Source organism: Schistocerca gregaria, chromosome 3, assembly GCF_023897955.1.
Source record: "Schistocerca gregaria isolate iqSchGreg1 chromosome 3, iqSchGreg1.2, whole genome shotgun sequence".
Lineage (NCBI taxonomy): Eukaryota > Metazoa > Arthropoda > Insecta > Orthoptera > Acrididae > Schistocerca > Schistocerca gregaria.
The window spans coordinates 830,620,914-830,644,020 of NC_064922.1; the positions used below are offsets into that span (position 1 = coordinate 830,620,914).

Sequence of the window (23,107 nt, forward strand, 5' to 3'; positions counted from 1 at the left end):
CTCCTCTCTTTGCTTTCGACATGGGCATGTATGACCCTAGTTGTTTTTGTGCCCTAAAACAAAAACAAAAACAAAAGATAGTAGAGAAGTCAACGGGTGCCTTTTTGCGAGAACTCCTATACATTTAGGCTTAAAAATGGTAGGAATTTCTGATATTTTGTGCTAATGAGCATGGAATGACCAACCAGTGCTGCTTGGCTGTTGGATGGGTTGAGTTTTAACGCTACATCCTACACCCATTTTTATTGTGCATACAAGTCGGAATTGAGGTTCGTGATAGCTGTCTTCAGGTTCATTGGTTTTGCACTTAGATACAGCTGGAGGTCATGAGCACGCATGTAGTATTTGCAGTAGGACAATACTGATTACATATCATATACATGCAGTGAAAAGAGTATAGGACGTAATACTGAACGTGGGATACCTGGTACTACCTGCCTCCATTGTGACTTAATGGTGCTGGACATGATGCATTGCTGGTGGTACGTCAAGTATGAACAAGACCAGTGGACGGCACTTGGTGAGAAATTTAGGCTGCTGATTTTGGCAAGTAAAAAGTTGAAGTTACTATCAGAGGCTGTGCTGAAGTCTAAGGAGCATATGATAGCTACCTCTTGCACATCCATAGCAAGCTTAGTTGTAGCTTCTTTCTGGAACATTCTAGCAAGTGTGTCATGAAAATAAATGACAAGTGTACGTATTTGAGAGGTATGTTTGGGGATTTTGTTGAATTTCTCTCTTTGGGGATTTAGTTGCAAATACAGGGTGTCCACAATGTGTCTCCAACATTTGAACTCATAAAATCTGAGAGGAAACACAATTTATTGATGAACAAATACAGGGACCTCATACAGCAGCTCATAAAGTTTTCATACACAGGTGGACGGTTCAGTACACTTGAACATGGGCGCCCTGGGTAGCACTAAGAATATCAAGTCTATAATAGATTTCGTGCCTTGTGTTGCGGAGCATCTGTTCTGTGACAGAGTTGATGACAATTCTTATGTGCTGTTTCAAGTCTTGCAGGCCCTTTACTGGTGGAGTGTATACCCGGTCTTTCACATAACCCCACAAGAAAAAATCGAGGGGGGTTATGTCAGGCGTACCTGGCGGCCGAGGAATTGGACCACCACGGCCAATCCATCTTTGCGGGAATGTCATTTAAAAATTTTCGGACATCAAGGCTCCAGTGGAGTGGTGCACCGTCCTGTTGAAACATCACATTTGGCTGCAGGTCTGTTGTCTGTGGCACGGCAAATTGTTCCAAAATGTCCAGGTAGATGGCTCCATCCACAGTCGCCTCCTGAAAGAAAAACGGCCCAGCAATGCGATTTATCAACGAACCACACCACATATTAACTTTTGGTCTGCCGCACATGTGTTCCCTAGGTGCATGTGGATTTTTGGGCTCCCAGATGAGCACATTGCGGCGATTGACAGCCCCTGACACGTGAAAGGTTGCCTCGCCAGTAAACATCACGTGTGATAAAAATGTCTCGTTCGCGGCAATGCGATCTAATATGACACAGGCAAATTCTTCTCGCTTTGGTCGATCATCAGGCTTGACTTCTTGCACAACCTGAACTTTATATGAGTACAAACGTAATCGCTGATGAAGCACTTTGTGCACTGTTGAACGTTTCATACGAAGTTCTCGTGCTGCCTGTCGCACTGACTTCTGTGGACTTTGTTCGAATTACTGCCGCACTTCTTCCACATGAGGTTCGCCGATTCCAGGCTTATCACCACCATGCCCTTTCGCAACACTCCCAGTAGCCAAAAACTGATCACACCACTTCTTTATACTCTTGAACGATGGGGGCGCTTTGTTGTAAACTTGACGAAAGTTTCTTTGCACTTGGGTCGCCGATTTTGTCTCTGCATACCACTAGACCTCTTGTGCACACTCCTTCATGTCCTCCATTTTGCTAAAACAATTGATTGCAGCTCCACTATGGCCACTTGGTGTATCAAATTTGCACACCACAAACTTGTTGAGTTGCTATGTCTGCCCCTTCAGGATTCACAGGTCCAACATTTGAAGTGAGAAAGATATAGGATATTAAAATGTTGGAGTCTCATTGTGAACACCCTGTATATATATGAGAGTGTGACTACTGCTTGTATGATGGGTAGGAGCAAGCTGGAGGGGCAATTTGTTTGAAGAAGAAACCATCTGCTTATATTTCACACTGGAAGGACCGTTGTATAGAAAATTTATGCTAGTTTCACCAGTTATTATTATTTGCTCATATGTCAATTCGAGATTTAAAAGAGCAGTTTTGAAGCATGCAAACCCACATACTGTAGGAGGTGTGTAGAGGACACACATCATGCATTTTCTGTTAAAGAATTTGATATCAGTGATGACCTATTCCACTTGTTTATCTTCTTTATTGTTAGATATTTGCAGTTCATAAGTGATAAAGTGAAGCATATGTATGCCACTACTCCACCCCCTCACCTGTTACATCTGTCATGTCTTAAAAGATGTAGCTGTCTAGACTTACCAAATTTGTAAGAATAGTTGGTCCATTCTAGTGGTGGTACTAATTATTCTCATGAGCATATGTGTGGTCGATCACGACAAACCTGTTTGAAAAATTGGTAGTACGATATCCGAACAAAAAGTGCCTGTGTTTATGGCATTTGGTCAGACGACCGATATTTCTCTCTCTCTCTCTCTCTCTCTCTCTCTCTCTCTCTCTCTCTCTCTCTCTCTCTCTCACACACACACACACACACACACACACACACACACACACACACACACACACACACCGGTTAGATTTATGCTGGTTCCTGGCCATGTCGGTATCCCTGGGTTTTCAGAAATTATTGCAACCAGTCACCTTTTATGTAGATGTATTTTATTTAACCATGACCGGTTTCGAGCTGCCTAGCAACTCATCATCAGATGGTATATACATTCAGTGCTTTTTTGTACCCATTGTGTGGGTGGTTGAGTATCTGTGGAGATAAATCTTTCTGCAGGTATATATATCTCTTTTAGGAGGTATTCTTGAAACCATTGTTGTTCTTGTTTTTCACAATTTCACAAGTTAAAACTTTCTCTAGATGTATATTACTTTTATGAGGCACTGTAGGAAACATATATCTTGTTTTTCGTAATCATCGCTGAACACACTTAGCCACAGATATCCCTGGGAACAAAGCTGCAGATGCCGCGGCCAAGGCTGCGGTTCTCCAGCCTCGCACGGCTTCTTGTTGTGTCCCTTCATCAGATTGTAGCAGGGTCATTTGTCGGCGCATTTTATCGCTGTGGCATGCCGATTGGGCTGCACTTACGGACAACAAGCTTCAGGCCTTGAAACCTCTTCCTGCGGCTTGGACATCCTCCTCACGTCCTTCTCGGCGGGAGGAGGTCGTTTTGGCCCTGCTACGAATTGGACACTGCTGGTTCAGCCATAGCCATCTGCTGATGGCTGCGCCGGCGCTGTTCTCTCCATGTGGGCAATTGCTGATGGTCCGCCACATTTTAACGTCTTGTCTGGATTTTACTACACCGCGTCTTGATCTTGGCCTGCCATGTACTCTGGATGCCATTTTAGCAGATGACCTAGGAGCTGCTGCTTGCGTTCTTCGTTTTATCAACTTGACACACCTGTCTAAGGACGTTTGATTATGCTGTTGTTTTTTTTTTTAATCCTATGCCTGTTAATACGTCTTTTATAGTGTTGTCCCTTTTAGCTGCTGTTTTAACCTTGTGCCTCGCGGTGCATTCCTAACTTAGTCAGGGCGCTAATGACCATTGTAGTTGTGCGCCCTAAAACCACAAAAACACACACACACACACACACACACACACACACACACACACACACACACACACACACAATAATTGTTCCAGAACATGTTACTTGTTCCATGACCATCATGACGTGGTTGATTGGATTGTTTGTTGTTCTTGCGACATGATATTAAATTACAGAATTATCACTCTCAAATAAATCATCAGTACTGAACTGTCAGCACTGGTATTATGTACATAACTTCCATGGCAATAATTTTAAGTACTTTGGCAAAATTACTGTAAATTGCGGTATACAGCCATCATGTCAACACTGTGTGATGTGTGTACCATGGAATCTAAACAACTACTCCTCTACAATCTCACTCTGCGCCTGCCAGAGAGGGGACTGTTGATATAGGCTTGCGGGATAGGCATTGATACTACAGTATGCTTACAGCTTCACTAGACAGTAAGCAACAGACATCTGCAAACAATCTAAGAAGGCTACTCAGATTGCCACCTAAATCGTTTATATAGGTTACTAACAGCAGAAGGCCTAAAACTCTTCCTTCGCGAGTGATGTATATCACTTCATTTCAATGACTTGCTATTAATTACTGTGAACTGCAACCTGTCTGAAAGGAAATTGTGAATCCAATTGCACAAGTGAGTTGATACTCCATAGCCATTCAATTTAATTAGAAGCCGCTTATGTGATTGCGTTCAGAAGCCTTCTCGAAATCTGGAATCAACTTGAGTGTGTCTTGAATAGCACTTATTAATTTGTGTGAATAAATAGCCAGTTGCATTTCATAAGAACAATATTGTCTGAATCCATGCTTTGTCTCTGTTAGAGGATCATTTTCTTTTAGGTACTGTATTAAGTTTGAACACTGTATGTGTTCCAAAAGCCTACTACAAATTGGAGCTAGTGATAATGGGTGTATAAGTGGATTACTTCTTTGTCCTTTCTTGTGTATGGCTATTGCTGTGACCTGTATAACTTTTCGGGCCTAAGATATGCTGCTGTTTGTGATTGCTAAAAATGGAGCTATTGTGTACTCCAAAGAAACCTAACAGGGATACAGTTTGGACTGGAAAACTGGCCTTTAGTGAATACACAAGTAACTTTGCTACACTGATGATACTTTGAAGTTACTCATCATGGCAGCAGTTCTTGATCATATTTCTGAAATATTTACTGCATCTTTTCCAGTGAAGGAATTTCAGAAAATCATGTTTAGTAACTCTGCCTTAGTGGCACAGTCATTAGTAACATTGCCTCAGTTGCAGGTTGCATGTCTAACTGCTTCCATGGGGCAGCAAAACTTTGATTTTCAGAATTTCATATAATTATTCACAGGATTTAAGAAATTAAAATGCTGTCGTAATCTGTTCATTAAGAGGTTAAAGGTTTAACACTGTAATACAAGTATTACAGTTGGAAAACGTGCATGTCTTGAGGCAGCGTAACTCACCACTTCAAAACTACCTGCCTTTATTCATCTAATATTTGAGAATGAGAACACTTACTTATTTGCAACAAGCTTTGCACAAAATTTCAAACTCTTTCTAAACTTTTCTGTGCTTACATACTTAATGTCAAATAGTTTTAATCAGAAGTTTGAAGCTGTTTATTACATAGGAGTTCGATCATTTAAAGAACCAAAAGTTTGCTGGTCTGACAAAAATACATTAGCATTTTCTACCAGATGTTGAGAGTGAGGTTGGTGGTGGAAACTATTAAGTGTCTCACATTGAAGTCCGTGCTTAATTTTGAGCTTCTGTCTCATCTCCATTTCATTTCCTCTGTGTCCGTAATTATGTGTTCCACTCCAGTCTGTCTCCTGATTCTTTAGCAATTCCCAGCATGCCTCAGTTCATTCCTTACTCAACAATTCTGTTTTTAAGCAGTTCATCACATTAAAAGTTCACTTCCCACTGCCATAAGTTAAAGTACACTCTGAAAAGGTTGTTTCAGCCATTATGGAAGTTTTATTTTGAAAAATATGTCTCCCCCCCCCCATGAACCATGGACCTTGCCGTTGGTGGGGAGGCTTGCGTGCCTCAACGATGCAGATAGCCGTACCGTAGGTGCAACCACAACGGAGGGGTATCTGTTGAGAGGCCAGACAAACGTGTGGTTCCTGAAGAGGGGCAGCAGCCTTTTCAGTAGTTGCAGGGGCAACAGTGTGGATGATTGACTGATCTGGCCCTGTAACATTAACCAAAACAGCCTTGCTGTTGTGGTACTGCGAACGGCTGAAAGCAAGGGGAAACTACAGACGTAATTTTTCCCGATTGAATGCGTCTATACTGTATGATTAAATGATCATGGTGTCCTCTTGGGTAAAATATTCCAGAGGTAAAATAGTCCCCCATTCGGATCTGCGGGTGGGGACTACTCAAGAGGACGTCGTTATAAAGAGAAAGAAAACTGGTGTTCTACGGATTGGAGCGTGGAATGTCAGATCCCTTAATCGTGGAGGTAGGTTAGAAAATTTAAAAACGGACATGGATAGGTTAAAGGTACTAATAGTGGGAATTAGTGAAGTTCGGTGGCAGGAGGAACAAGACTTTTGGTCAGGTGAATACAGGGTTATAAATACAAAATCAAATAGGGGTAATGCAGTAGTGGGTTTAATAATAAATTAAAAAAAATAGGAGTGTGGGTAAGCTACTACAAACAGCATAGTGAACGCATTATTGTGGCCAAGATAGACACGAAGCCCACGCCTACTACAGTAGTACAAGCTTATATGCCAACTAGCTCTGCATATGATGAAGAAATTGATGAAATGTATGATGAGATAAAAAAAAAAAATATTCAGGTAGTGAAGGAAGATGAAAATTTAATAGTCATGGGTGACTGAAATTTGACAGTAGGAAAAGGAAGAGAAGGAAACGTAGTAGGTAAATATGGATTGGGGCTAAGAAATGAAAGAGGAAGCCGCTTGGTAGAATTCTGCACAGAGCATAACTTAATCATAGCTAACACTTGGTTCAAGAATCATGAAAGAAGGTTGTATACATGGAAGAACCCTGGAGATACCAAAAGGTTTCAGATACATTATATAATGGTAAGACAGAGATTTAGGAACCAGATTTTAAATTGTAAGACATTTCCAGGGGCAGATGTGGACTGTGACCACAATCTATTGGTTATGAACTGCAGATTAAAACTGAAGAAACTGCAAAAAGGTGAGAATTTAAGGAGATGGGACCTGGATAAACTGAAAGAACCAGCGGTTGTACAGAGTTTCAGGGAGAGCATAAGGGAACAATTGACAGGAATGGGGGAAAGAAACACAGTAGAAGAAGAATGGGTAGCTTTGAGCAATGACATAGTGAAGGCAGCAGAGGATCGAGTTGTTAAAAAGATGAGGGCTAGTAGAATTTAATTGATGAAAGGAGAAAATACAAAAATGCAGTAAATGAAGCAGGCAAAAAGTAATACAAACATCTCAAAAATGAGATCGACAGGAAGTGCAAAATGGCTAAGCAGGGATGGTTAGAGGACAAATGTAAGGATGTAGAGGCTTATCTCACTTGGGGAAGGGGGGGGGGGGGGTTCACCAACTTTCTTACTGAATCGGTATTTGTCAGTTTAAACACCCCCTGCAAAATGTATGGGCTTCATTTGTTCAGCAAACAGCTATGCATTATATATCTTTAATTATTTTGAAATAGATGTTTGTTTTTTTGTAGATCTCAATGTTTGTTAGGTAGTAAAGCTTGTATTGCCTGGTGCGATTTCATTCAAGGTTAATAGGTTTGGGAATCACTGCTCTAACCTGATTCAGTTCAGATCATTCTTATAAATTGTGCAAATGTATGAAAAATTTGTCCCAGCTAAATAACTAATAATCTGTTGCCCAGATTTTTCTGTACAGTTACCACTATATATTGTGCACCAGTTAAACTCTTTTCTGTTGGGCGTAGTGAAAGAACAACTTCATTCAAGGTAATTTATTAATTATATTTTAGCAAAATACAATGATTTACTAGTCAATCAGTCATCTAAAATCCATGTTAATGATTTGCACTAACAATTTTTCTCCATCGCTCTGGCTATTCAGATTTCTGATTATGTTGCACTATGAAGAGTGAACAACTCAAAGGAAAAGGAACAATACATCAAGAAACTATTCTGTGCATCCTCTTTAAACAGTCTTTAATTTTATACATAGATAAAAGTTGGATTGGTTTGTACCAGTGTTTTGAAAAGCTTGAATGAGATTATAAGTATATGTGTACTCATGTGTCCTCAGTATGTTTCAGCCATGTAACCTTATCAGAATAGGAATTTTATCATCTCATTATGTACATACATAAAACAACGATTTTGTGTACAGGGGACTAATTAATGTAAATAAAATAGAAAGAAACTTCCACATGGGAAAAATATATTAAAAACAAAGATTCCAAGACTTACCAAGCGGGAAAGCGCCGGCAGACAGGCACATGAACAAAACACACAAACATACACACAGAATTACTAGCTTTCGCAACCGATGGTTGCTTCTTCAGGAAGGAGAGGGAAAGACGAAAGGATGTGGGTTTTAAGGGAGAGGGTAAGGAGTCATTCCAATCCCGGTAGCGGAAAGACTTCCCTTAGGGGAAAAAATGGACAGGTGTACACTCGCACACACACATATCCATCCGCACATACACAGACACAAGCAGACATATTTTCTGCTTGTGTCTGTGTATGTGCGGATGGATATGTGTGTGTGCGAGTGTACACCTGTCCATTTCTTTCCGCTCCCGGGATTGGAATGACTCCTTACCCTCTCCCTTAAAACCCACATCCTTTCGTCTTTCCCTCTCCTTCCTGAAGAAGCAACCATCGGTTGCGAAAGCTAGTAATTCTGTGTGTGTGTTTTTGGGACTAATTAATGTGAATGATATAATTGAGGCAATGGAAAATCCAAGCTGGAATAACAATTGAGGCCTATACAGTGTGTCAAAAAACCTAAATTAATCTCAATTTACAACCATTATTTTACAAGTTTATTACGTTACTCTACAGAAACAGCTTCATCATCATTTAAAAATTCCGTGACTGAATAATATCATTTTTGCACAAAGATGGCTTGTAATTTTAGTTCAGCAAGCATAATCCCTCACTACAAAATTTTTCACTTATAATTTGTCATAAATTTTAATGACAATTTTATTTTCTAATATCAGTCTAGCTGCATACCTTTATCCTACTTCAATATTCGTGCTACAAATTGCCAATCTGTTCTTTTTTATTTCCATAGTACCTCATGAAAAGCTGTAAAAATCTGAAGGGAGGCCTTCAAGAGGTAGCTGACCAATTGGAGCTGGAAAGAATAGGACCACAGCACCAAGCTGGAAGTGATTCGCTTCTCACAGGCATGGCATTCTTTAAGATGAGAGAGGTAAGCAATAAGTGATCACTTACTTAATGTACAAGAATAGAACTTTTTGTAGCTATGTCCAGAGTGAATCATTTAAAACTTGCACCACAGATATTGCAGAAATGGAAAGTGATTTTGATGTGCAGTTACCACAGGATGGATTGGTAGTCAGGGGCTCTTATTGTTAGCCAATAAACAGATGATGATGATGATGATGATGATGATGATGATAATTAGAAACTGTATTTTTGTGCATACATACAGTTTTTAAATGAAACAATGCCTGTTGACATTAACAAACTAAAAATACAGTAAATTAGTGTGCTAGTGGTGTTTGTTGCTGGATTCTAGTGGGAATCATTTATGAGATGATGTATTTTGAGAAGTTCCCAAGCTGACACCATGCAATATCTGTGATAATATATGCAAAAGAACAACAGAAGTGCACACACTAGGCATGTGGATTCTGACCAGTAATGAGATAATGGACAATCACAGGTTGTGTTCAAAATGACCACTGGCACAACAATACGTGCTTCCAGTCTGGTATGGAGTGACTGCTGCACATGTGTTAGCATTTTGGCAGAGATGTCCAAGCAGGCTGCAGTAATATGTTGTTGCATATCATCGGGTATAGTTTGTATGTCCTTGTAGGCAGCACATTTCAGCTTTACCCCCAGAAAAAGTCTACAGGCATCAAATTCGGTGTGCAGGGTGTCCAAGGTACAGGTCCTCTGTGTCTAATCCCACGATTTGGAAACACTTTGCAAAGACGTGATGTAGTACTTCGTGCACTATGGCCTGGATAGCTATCATGTTGGTACCATAGGTTCTTTCTAGTCTGTAGATGGGTCATCTAGCATCCGTGGAAGATTGTCTTATTTGGAGGCTGTGCTACTTCTGCATCTTCTGTGTTATATCTGTGAATATTTGGTATATGAGCTGACGGTTCACTAATCCCACACCTCATGTTTACGCTCTATGGTCACTGACATTGCACCTGACGTAGCCAACGAGAATTTTCAACAGGTTAATAATGCATGTTTTGATGATTTACCTGGCCATGATTGTTAAATGAGGCTTCATGACTTTAACAACATACACGATACATCTGGAGTATCATGGCTTAATGCCCATGTACAGAAGTTAACACCATTCTTATAATAATGTCCATGCAGTTCTTGATGGAGGGCGATGTGATAGGGGTGGAACCTATGTTACTGGAGTATATGTGGGGCACATGCCACTTCCTTGTGCAGAAGCTAGTAGGTGGATCAACTGAAACAGCAGTTGTCACTTGTTTCCTTCTGTTATGTTGTCTAGGTGTGACAGTACCACTTTCATGGATCTGGTTGAAGAGGTTACTGAATAATTGCCTAGATGGTTAACATTTATTGATATATTGCCACATACATCATACAACAACGAACTGCATTATTTCTCTACTCTTTGTACACTGTGACCGTGTCCGTTCATTGGTAAATCCCATTGTCCACTCATGACTAACTGTTTGGACTGTCAGTCAAACTGACTAGCAAGTCACAGTACACCCAAGGAACACACAAGCACACTATAAACAAACATAACAACATCGTACCTAACAATTTCATTTTCTGACAGTCTTCTTGTTATGCCTATCTGCGTCTGAGTGAGTGAGTGAGTGAGTAGCAACAACTCTCCTTTTCATAATATTGTTACATTCCATTGTGGATCCATTAGGCATTGTTCCATTTCAAAAAGTGTATATATGCACAAAAAATACCCGTTCTCTAAGTATTATTACAATCTGTTTATCGGCAAACAATACAAGCCTCTGATCACCAATCCACTCTGTGCAAAGTGTACATCAACAGCACTTTCCTTTTCCGCAATATTTGTGGTGTAAATTTTAGGTGATTACATCTATAAAGGGTTAAAGTGTTGTTGGCATCTAGATTACTGTTATCTGTTATCAAGTGTAGTTAAATAATTATAGTTTTGGAATTTTCTGTCTGATGAAACTTGGAGGAGGGCAAGGGGAATTGGCAAGGAATGCAACATGCAGTGAATACTGTAATCAGCTTCTAGTGTTTTGTGAAATATTAATTCAAACAAGTGTTATGTAATCAATGCAGCCAGTTTTCTGCAGCCATCATAAGTGCAGCTATATATTTCCTTGTTACTGGGTATTTTGGGAGATACTGGTAGGTTTTGTTTGTGAAGTGGCATTTCAGAGTTCTGTGATCTCTTTGTTGTTTGCATCAGTTGGGGCGTGGTCCAACAGCCCTACCTATTGAGTGAGACTTTGTGCAATATTGTTCAGAAAGAAGGAAGGAAGATTAGGGTTGAACATACTACTGACAACAATGTCTTTACATACACACACTGTGTGGAATAGCATGTCTGCTAGTGAATGTTTGTTGCACTAATAAAACTCGGTTAGTTGTCTTAAGTGAATACTTATAGTTTCAACATGGGTGAATATAAATAAGACTATGTGGGATCCATTTGCTTCATTGCCAAGTTTGGAGAGTAATTGCCCTTCAGACTATTTAAGAGATTTTATTCTGTTGGATGGAAACAAGCCACCTCTTTCTCAAGCACAAAGTGAGGTGTCAAAGTGGTAAGACATTCTACGCGTATTCAGAAAGGGTGCAGTTAAAATCCATGTCTGGTCACCCAAATGTGTGAAGGTTTTTTGCAGTTTTCCTATAGGCAAATGCCAGGATAGTTCCATTCCCAATTTAGCCTTGTATGCCATGTATAATGACCTCATTGTCAGTAGCACACTAAGCCCTAATCTTCCTTTCTTCTTTCCTGCCAATATTGTGCAAAGCCTCGCATAAAAGGTAGCACTGTTGGACAGTCCTGGTGATATGACAGGCATGTTGTATCCAGCATGTTATTCCTAGGTACTGTAGGGATATAAGAACGTGTAAAATCTAAAGCACCACGAATTGCTCTTCCAAAATAAGAGGGTCATGTTCATTAGTTAGCTCTTGATAGTGCAGATACCTCGTAGATGCAAAAACCACTATTCAAATACTGGTTAAGATTTCTAATTTTTCATCTGCAGCGTGCTATTATGCATTCCATTACAGCTTTGACTTCAGAGAGGAAGCGTTCTTCTTGTGTTCTTGATCCGGTAAGAATAAGCAGCTGCATTTCTTGTGTTGTGAACATTTCTAAATTAGCTTCTTGTGAATAAGTTTTGTTTTGAAGTAAAGAATACAGATAGTGGCGATGGCAAACGTTGTTTGGTTACTACATATCCATAATGTGACTAGTTACTATCTCTGTTACATTACCTTCTTCATAAAGTCGCAGAGTATCATAACAGGTTGCTTAAATTACATTTAAGGATGAAGCTTTGACCATTCAGCTTTCACACAAATTTATTTTGAAAAACTCTGAAGGGTAGGTTTTACTGAACAATACCTGTTTTCAAATAGGCTCAAGATTTCATGATTAGGGATGCCAACAATAAATCAATGTTTTGAAAACATTGAGGTTTCATCCATAAACATCAAGGTTTGAGTGGTGAGACACCACTGATGCATCAACGACAAAAGTTCAAAAAATTGACATTGTTCAACAATGGAGCATTTATTCTGTTCATGGATGCTCAGTCATTGTCACGTCAAGTCTCGTAATTCATGCAGTGCTACATTTATTGCTGTCCTCTTGAGGTTTGTATTTTTGAAGTAGTTGTGAAGTGAAATACGGAACTTGAATGTCTCAGTTCTGTAAATAGGTATACCGGTAAATAAAATTTTACCAATTAGTTGGAGAAAAATTTATACATGTGTGTCAAATTTTAGAAGTATTTTATTTGAACTGATGGTAATTTTAGCTTACAGAATGCAGGCATACCCAGATTTAATTCGGAGGAGACAGCGGGAAGGGGGGGGGGGGGGGTTACCAATGGACATGTAAATATGTAAAATAAATCATTTGTGTACATTACTATTCACTTTCTGGACAAGTATCTACAGCTCAGTTGAACATTTGGTGTTTTTGAGCTGACAGAACACTACACATCACAGAAGAGCTGACAGATACATCATCCGGAAGAATATTGAAAATGATAAAGTTTCAGCTATCATCACAGATAATGACAACACTTTTATGAAGGTCAGTCGGACGTGTTTGGAAAAAAAAAAAATCCCTTGCTTTGACTGTATGATTAACGTAGTCATTTATAAATCTGTTGATGATGGAAAAACATTGCACTGAACTGAGAAATAAAGTCCGAGGTATTGTCAAGTACATTAAAGTTACGGAAAGGACAAGTAGAAGTGGAACTGAAAGAATGCCAAATAAAAAAAAAAAAGATGCTTTATGTTCACACGACTGAATTCCTGCTTGTTATAATGATTCCTGGAGGTGGTTTCCGTTGTCTGAGAGAAACTTTTGACTAGACCAGAGACTCCACATTGGCTTATAGCAGTGAATTAGTGTGTCAAAGAAATGGAGGAATTGCTATGACCATTTGAAAAATTAACAAAAGAAATTTCAGGGGATCCCATTCGTCAGTGGTGTTCGAGACATAGTCAAAGATACGAAACCTAAAAATGAAACTATTGCTCTGTTTAGAAACAAAATATAGAAACAACAGGCAAGAAAGTTGGACAACTTGGAACATTCCGCCAATATGGCAATTTCAACAACTCTTGACCCAAGATTAAATTTCATGCAAGTAAAATATGCTGTCACAAAATCAAAGGAAATTAGTTATTTAAATAAATACGCATGGGAATTTAATGTACTTACAATCGCAAACTACATATCCAACAGGTGTTATAAAGAAGATTCAAAGTTTGACATCTGGAAATATCACAAGCAGTTGGCTCACAAAAATATGAAAAATAAGTTGTCAACATTTACTGGAAACATCAGTGATACTGGTGTTCAGATTTGCCTCTTGTCCCCCATTACCCTAATAAATGAGACCCTATTGAAATGTGGGAGGACACGAAGTAACTTTTCCCAAATTTTCAAAGGTGTATTTTCTCATCATTGCTACACCTGTGCCAAGCAAGCGCTTGTTCTCAGAGGCTGGGGCACCTATCACTAGAGATAGGTCATTTGAAAACTAACGGGTCCAAAGGAACAGTTCACCAGGAATGAACTCCAAGGAACGGCCTTTCATAGTTCATTTTGGTCGCAGCTTTCTACTTGTGGTTCCTGGGAACAGTCAGTCTCGTTCCCGCAATGGCACGCCAGCTGATCTCGTTTGGGCCTTGGTCCCATTCTCAGGCGTCTGCCTCGGATCCGGTGTCCCTCTTCCTTCTTCATAAGGCCACTCATCGCTGTTCCACTACTGACTGTGCTTAGTTGGTGCAGTATCGAGTTGTTCGTTTTGTTTGCTGCGCACGCCCGTTCTAGATCTGTTTCAAACCTTTTTTGAACTTCAGATTTCTGGTTCTTTTCATATTCTATTCAGTATCCACGACTGGTAATTAAAATGTATTTTATAATTATGTGGTATGTAATGCATACATCTTTTCAGGTAACAAAAGGGCATATCAGCTTGCTTCACTATTTCGATAAACAGCATAACACATACTTATAAAAAGGCAAGTTTTCTTGTTGTTACACATGCAGAGGAAGTCGGTGCGTCACACACAAGTGGCCATTTTCTGCCTTTCTTTGATCCAAGGTAAAACAGCATGTTCATTGTTACAGAAGGCAGACTGACTTACAACCGAATGAAGCCCGTACTCCATAATAGTGTGTCTACCATAATAGTGTCTTCTACCATATTGTTTCAGTGGTACAGGGTGGCGCACAAAAAATCGGCCCCGAGTACTAGACTGCTCATTGTCGCCCACCAATCGTCATCCATTGTTTCGAATTTGTTTGCATTATCTTTTTGTTACTTCTTTACTGTCTAATTATTGCATGTTCATCTATTCTGCTCATAGCAGTCAAAAATCGTGCGTAATTGGAAAGCAGTCTGTACTCGACGCTGGTTTTTCGTGTGCCATCTTATATTATTTCACTGCGATACTAGAGGTTTTGCAGAATCACAAAAATTACTTAAAGTGTGTGAGTATTCTGTAATGAATAAAAACTCTTTGCTCCAGAGAGGAGGCAAATGGGCCCACTCTTGGCACCTTCCACCTTCAGTAATCTATGGTACTAATTTTCAGTTTATCATAAGAACAATATACCATGCACTTCTGAATGAGTAAAGATGAACAGTTCCCAAAAAAGAGTGATCACCAGTGAACTAGTTCCCAAGGATGAACACGTTTGCCCATCTCTACCCATCACCTAGGAAAGAAACAAACTTCTAGGGACTAAGTGGTTATCTAAGCTTCTTTTCACAAATTCTGTATCAAAATTTTGGATTCAGAGAAATAAATTGTTTTAATGATAAAAACCAAGTTCTTCACAAGACCTATTTTATTTAGTTTTCTAACCTGATTTATATGAAGACTGTTAACGATCGCATCAGTCAGTATCATTGCTCCTAATGTAAGTTAATGCTAGGCAAGGTTATGGATAGAGGTAGATTGTGAACAAATAAGTGACTATTTCCAGTTTCTCTCTGTTTTAAAACTTACAATACAACTTATTTTCTTTTAGTGTACTACTTAAAAATAAAATCATTTTGGTGTGATTTTTCAAATATTGCTAAAATATATAGAAACATCAATGTATCACTCATACGAGTGATGTTTTAACAACATCGATATTTCAGCATTTTTAAGAGCAATATTTCTGTGCTTTATGTGATTTTGATCTTGCTCAATAACATGACATTTGATTCAGTGGCGCTTGTGTGAGGAATACTGGAGAAAATGTGAACTACCCGCTACAGCAATCTAATGCTCTGCTTAAAAATTTATAATTTGTTGAAAAACAGGAGGAAATAGTGTTACATTCTATCAGCTTACAAACTATTTGTGTATTTGAACAGGTCTGAAATAAAAGTTCTCATATATGTATGGATACTGTCTACATACATTTATGCTGCTTTTTAAGTAAAGGTAACATTCAAGCCGAAAATGTTGTCCTTCAGAATCCATAATTTGATTCTGAACCCAACCGAGAAACTGTAAAAATTTACCAAGTTGGCTACAAACGAGAAATTGAGCCATTTTTCTCCTATTAGTTTACCAGGCAACAACAGCATTACCAGCTTTAGAACAAGATGATGACATTTAAATGAATCAAGAAAGAAGATAATCGAGAATTAAATGTCTAACAAATCACATTAAACTGGCAGCAGTAGTTGTCACAAGAATGAATTAAGATGGAATGACCAGTAGTGGAGATAGTACCGACAGACACCAATCGATTGCATGAAAAACAAAAGTTCGAGAATTGAACTAAATCGTGATTGCGATCTTTTATTTATATATTAGTTGCTGTTGTTACATATGACCTGCACCCAAGAAGACACGGCTGTTCATGCTTCACTGTTGATCAAGCACAAGACTGCGGAATGGTTAGAGAGGGAACAGTGACACCAGCGTGGGCGAGAAGTAAGAACTCTCAACGAGTGCAGGCAGGAGGATGTTGCGCATGCAGCAAATTTTGTCGTGCTGCCAACCATGGGAATTTCACTTCATACTTTGGCTTTTTAAAAACATCTACCACATTTAAATTGCAGTTTGCTTGAATCTGTTTGTACTCGAAATCAAATAGACTTTTAAATTGGACAAATACACAGTGATAGCACAAATTTCAGCAGGAGATGATTAAAGTCTAGATTGAAGCCGGTGGCGTACTTCAGTGGTTTGTGCAGCAGTGATGTCAATACTCATTGTGATGGGTGGTGTGATAGATTGAGGGTGTGTTAGCTGCTGGCTCTACACAGCCAATGAGTGGTGGCAGACAGTATGTTTGGAAGCAGAAGGCATGACATTCTTATATCAGTATACAAGCAAAATCTGTTATTTATTGGGTGGGGGGGAGGGGGGGGGGAGATAAAGCTGTGTTCGCAGGACCCATTGTACCCAGAACCTCACAAATTGCAACGTATTCAGAAGAAACAGCCAAATATTCATGACAATGAAGATATAAGTTTTGCAGCTGTCCTGCTAGGATGATGTGGTGGTTAAAAATAGTGATACCTCAGATGGCAGGGTAACTAAACAAAAAAAGCCAGTGAAGATAAAATTTATGTACACAATTTCTTCTTGTTTATTTCTCTTTGTATTATCAAAAAGTAGAAAATCAATAAATGGCACAAATTTTTAGGCAGGTACCTAAGGTCAATAAAAGTTTGTAATTTTGATTGGTCAGAATGCGTTAAAAAATAGTTATCCAAGGAGCCTTGTAAAAAAGGGGGAGGGGGGTGGGTTTGTCTTATATTCAGGGTTGTCTTGTACTCGAGTAAATACCCTTTAGGTTATTTGGAAACCAGGTTAACAGTAGAATGATTTGCTAAAACCCCGTGGCAACTTCCAGTGAGTATCCATTCAAATTTCGAAGGCAGCAATGCTAATAAGTGAAAGATCTACACGGACAAGATGTCTGAAGCTGTTTTTCAGTGCGATACAAACAACTTTATGGGATGATTGTTTTATTCTTTGTTGGTGTCTGGGAGCTTCAATTTAGTGGCATATCCCAGTATTAAATATCTTTTGGTGCACTCAGATACATTGAAAAAAATGTAAGATTTCAGAAATAAGGATAGTAACATGTTACTCTATACACTTCCTAGCTTTAAGTGCACATGTCTGCACTACTTTCTTCTTATAGAACTGGACTCAGAGCTTCGACTCATTTGACAAGTGTTAATCACTTTAATTTTAGACATTCAGTTGCAGCTCTGCTGATGAAGGTGTAGTTGTTGCCAGCATGTATGTTTGATTTCATCTGTGGTTCTTATTGCATATATACATGCCATCTTGGGATAAGTAAAATCTGAAGGACCCATGTTTACAGTAGCAGAACTGAGATTAATAAGGACATTAGAACATGAAGGTAGTTTATTTTCTGCAGGAACTGACGTAACTATTCTTTTTAGAGAGAGAGTAAGAAGCCCTTCATTTCCTCATGTAATAAGGTGACTGCCTATGTCTTCAGTTTCTTGTAATCCTGTGCCCAACTGTTATTACTTTTCAAAAAGCACTCACGAAGTCTATTGTTTTGTACAGGCTTGTGTGAATGAATGTTGAGAGTGACAGCCGAGAGTAGCTTGTTCGTGGAGTTGTGTGCTTCTCATTGAACACTGAACCATTGCAGGGTGAGAGCTTTTGTCTTAAGCCTTCTTCCAAGAATTCCAAAAGCTTGTGATAATTTTATGTCTTTATGTGAATTATCCATTATTGGATGATTTCCTTGGGAAACAAGCATGAAAGTTTTGGCAAGATGGCCCTGTCACAGGTCGACATGTTCTAAGGATTTCAGTGCTTGAACTCGTTTGTTGTATTCAGTGAATGCGACATTGAGACTATCGGTGTATACTATTGGAGTGAGCCTTCTCTCTTCCAGGTAACACAAGTGTGCTTAATTATCTCATTTTTATCTCTGTATCATTTATGAAGGATTCTTTTGTCATCATTTAAGTTGTCTTGTAGGAGCATAACATCTACCAGGGCCTCTGAGATTGTTTCCAGAAAAGGGGTCAGCTCTCAACATCTCCCAAAACCAAGACTTAATGGGCAGTAGCGTACTGATGGTAGCTGCTGAATTTTAAAGTAGACTGCAGATGTAGTCAGCTGCTTCATGATCTCTTCTTATGCCTCTAGAATGATGAGCTCCACTTGATCATTGCATTCTTCTTACAGATCTACACAAAGTCATACTAATTGTCAGACAATGAGTTATGAACGAGCTCATCAACCTACACCACAACAATCGGTTCATTTTCCAGGTGCTGTTTGTGGTGGGGAAATTGCAAAGTGATGTGTTATCAATAATCATTTCAAATCTGGTCATGAAACACCTGGTATTACTGCTCTGATTTTAATGTTACTTTCCCATAATAGGTAACTGTCGACCTGACATGATTTCATTTGCTTTTTTACACAGTTAGTTAACTAGAGAATGGCAACAATTTGTCGCAGGAGATGGCAGTGTTCTTGTTTTATTATTGTATGAACAGGACTATCTTAGGACTTATTCAAACAACAAAAACATCCATTTTCGCAAATATATTATAATTAAATAAGAAAATCTTCTCAGCAAGCAATGAAAGGAAAACCACACGCAAAAGTTGAGGAAATGTGCAAGCTTTCCCAGCCTAAACTTTGCCGTCCTTTTTCCCTCACCCCTGTTTCTTCTCTTCCCATTCCAACCATTTCATCACAGGAAGGAGCCAATGGCTTCAAAAGCTGGCACATTTCCTTAACTTATGTATGTGGTTTTCGTATTGCCACATGGTGAGTGGATTTTTTTTTGTCTACTTAATTATATTATATTAGGACATATTCAGATTTAAAATAAATGTACACAAATACTGGTCCTATCATTGGGGTTCGCTGGAGCTTGTGGTTCTAACTTGACACACACCAGTTAACTCCTACACTATCAAGTCTTTCTGCACTCTAGTCTTAAATCTGAAGGTGACCTTATTTGGGCAAAACTAGCAATAAATGTAAAAACATTATTGAGACTGTTTTGTTCACTAAAAAAAATTGAAATCATTTGAGATTGCATCTACACTATATGCAGTCATTGCTTAACTACTGGCCTTAACCCACAAGTTCTGTTTAGTGTTAAAATGTGGCTCTAGTCCCAATGGAAGAATGATGTGGAGATACTTAAGACTATGACAAAGCAGCTGAAAAAGTGCTGATAGCAGCCAAAAAATGGCACTAATTGTAATGTATTCATATCCATGAAATGTATTTGCAGTTGTGAGTTAGAAGAACCATCAGCTGTGTAACAGAATGATGACAGTGAAAATTTGTGCTGGGCTGGGACTCGAACTCGGGTTTCCCGCTTTACCCAAGTGGTCATCTTAACCACTTTGGATATCTGTGCATGACCAATGACGAGACCCAATCTTCCATGTGTCTTGGTTCCTGCATAACAATCTGTATTTGAACATGCACATTTTGTGATAACTATTTTAATTGAAAATTGCTGCCCAGTTCTCGTGGATGAATACATTATTGCAGTGCCTCATTGTTAAGAAGTTAAGAACAATAATTTAGCTTCAGCCTTGTTGTTAAGAAGAGCGATTCAGCTTCAGTTGTTATGAAATATGTGAAATGTATTATAGCTGAATATATTACACAGATGATGGTCGTTCATATTTACAACTGTGAACACATTTCATGTGTGTAGTAACAGCTGTAGTTTCAGCAGTGCCTGTTCTTTCGGATATGCATGCATGACTAAAGGAACATGACATTGTTCTTCTTAACATCAGAGGCACTGCATTATCTTATTCTTATCAACCGGCTGCTGAAATCAGTGGAAAACACAGTGCAATATAAAGTCAAAACACTTCCCAGACAGCAGTAAGTGTGCATTGTAGTTCATCTCAGTGAACATCACCATAATTTGGAAATAAAGCAGCATAAATTATGAGTCCACATCATCTTTATTTCTATGGTTATTACACAATTTACAAATAAAACAGTGTTTAACTTCATACGTAAAGATATAGGTAATGTCTTGTCCTTTATTTAAATTATATTAAGAGATTACTTACAACTTTTATTGACGGATTATAAAATCAGTTAATGAAGATTTGTTGACTGCGGTGTTGTTACGGTTGTCAGGAAGTAGGCAGTCATATAATGAAGTGTTATGCAGTTGACATGTGTGTAAACAGAATTTCATCAATTTTAGATTGTGCAAGTATGCGCATGATACATTGAGTATACCTATACAGTAAAACTGAAACATGTGAAAGGTTCATACCACTGATAACTGAAACAGAAAATTTTGGTGTAATACAACATAATGCAGAATAAATAGAATGTGCCTTTCATTTTGCAGATGTTCTTTGAAGATAACATTGATGATGCCAAGTACTGTGGGCATCTATATGGCCTTGGAACATCATTTGTTATGAACGGCAACAACAGTTATCATGACAATGGGGACAATAGCAATTCATCGTGATACATCTGCTTGTCAGGAGCCACTGAAGACCAGAACGACATCATAGTGCTTGTGTTCATGCTCAGTCAACTGTATTCCTTACATCCCAAGAAATAAGGAAACAAAACCTTTTTATGAATTTTTCTTTTGTACAATTTCTTAATTGACAAAATAGTGTATACATTCTGTATTAATGTAAGAAATGAAATTGTAAATTTGTAAATCAAATGTTTCAATTGTGAACACCCTTTAGAGTACAACTGTGTGGATGATGAATGAATCGTGTTCTTTATAGGAATGACATGTGTCTGGTGCAGAGCATAAGCCAAAAACTGAAAGTGAAAATCATTTTTTTAATATTCTGCTGAAAAGGACCACTTACACACAAACATCTGGAATATATTAATATCGGAACAAAATTTAAGTCTTAATTGATGTAGCGAAGCTATATAGTTTAATGTATGTCAGTAAGCTAAAAAGTAACTGTCAATCCTCTTCTTTCTTATTTCTTAACAAGAAATAAGGAAGTGTTTATCTTTCACAAGATTATGTATATTTTTATTTGACTTGGTATCCAAGTTTTTTAACAAAATACAAATTATAAAAAAAAAAATGTGCAAATACTTTTGAGGAGTTTGAACTTGTGAAAGATAAATATTTGACAAATAACAGTTCATTGCTGTTAAGTTATCAATATATTGTAGATATTTTTTTAATGTTTCCCTTATATTCCCCTTGTCCTTTATTTCGACCTCACCATGTTTCATAGTGTCCATGTACATCTGTGCTCTGTATGAAGAGAAGAAAGCTATTAATGAGCATGTTTGTAGGGAGTGAATGAAATTATATATATATACATATGTCCTTTACATTTTATATGTGTATTAAAGTAACTCGAGATGAAAAAATAATAATAATAGAGAAATAATGGTGTGTGAATTTATGCTTTAATTAAGTAATAATGTGAAATAAACACAGTTAAGAAGTAAACAGAAATTTTTATTGATACAGTTTGCACTGGTTTTATCCATCTGTGCAGAGAAAGAGAGATTTATTTATAAAGCTTTAAAACATAACTGAGTTTTAGTTGATAATTATTCAGTTGAAATTAGCTTTTTATAGTCATGCGCGTTGCCTCATGGTGCTCTGATCTGTTAGTGGACATGGCAGTTTTAATGTTTATGTACTTTTTGTCAGAATCACTGCTAAGTGATTGCTTGCAGCTTTATTAGACTTTGTAAATGCATTTTTATATATAATTTGGTTTTCTTATAATGTCACTCGTCCAAAATTTTATTTTTCATCACCCTTTTTTTTAAGGATCAGTATTTTATGGACATGTATTTTTTGACTAAATACATGATACTGCAACATAAGAAATCAGGGATGTTTGATTAGTGTTAGCAGTTGAAATATTCCTCATTCCTCTGTGCCTCAGTTTAAGTTTATAAATTCAAAACCTGTTCTTTCCTTGGACTGTTCATACGATTTTTAAATATTTTTCCAGTAGCATCTTTCCTGAGAACCACGTAGAGTCTGGTAAGTGGTGAACAGAAAAGTAGGAAGCTGCACTTCACAAAATACTGGATATGAAAGAAAGAGGAACAGCTAATGCCATTGTGTAATGACTGATTTGTTAGTCCATTGTGTATGAAATTTAAGATCTGTTGTGTAATCAGATGAGGGGTAGGTGGAGGATTGAGATACCAATATAATCATTCCAGGAGGGGCATAGTGATGATGATGAGTCCCATACTCCGTTTACCGAGCGTAGGGGAGCGACGCGGGAGACCCGCGCCGCCATACTAGGCAAGGTCCTAGTGGAGGTGGTTTGCCATTGCCTTCCTCCGACCGTAATGGGGATGATTGATGATGATGATGAAGACGACACAAACACCCAGTCATCACGAGGCAGGTGAAAAATCCCTGACCCCGCCGGGAATCGAACCCGGGACCCCGTGCTCGGGAA

At 38.4% G+C, this 23,107-nt stretch overlaps 1 protein-coding gene across 4 annotated transcripts in view; it reads left to right on the forward strand.

Annotated features, from left to right (window-relative positions):
- The window catches only part of LOC126354624 (CCR4-NOT transcription complex subunit 7), a 110,162-nt gene extending 87,744 nt beyond the window's left edge, over positions 1 to 22,418 (forward strand). For all 4 annotated transcript variants that reach the window (XM_050004391.1, XM_050004388.1, XM_050004389.1 and 1 more), the window contains 2 exons: positions 9,022 to 9,162; positions 21,034 to 22,418. In XM_050004391.1, the coding sequence (XP_049860348.1) occupies positions 9,022 to 9,162; positions 21,034 to 21,159 (267 nt within the window). In that variant the 3' untranslated portion in view covers positions 21,160 to 22,418. The remainder of the gene's footprint in view (positions 1 to 9,021; positions 9,163 to 21,033) is intronic.
- The last annotated feature ends 689 nt before the right edge of the window (positions 22,419 to 23,107 follow it).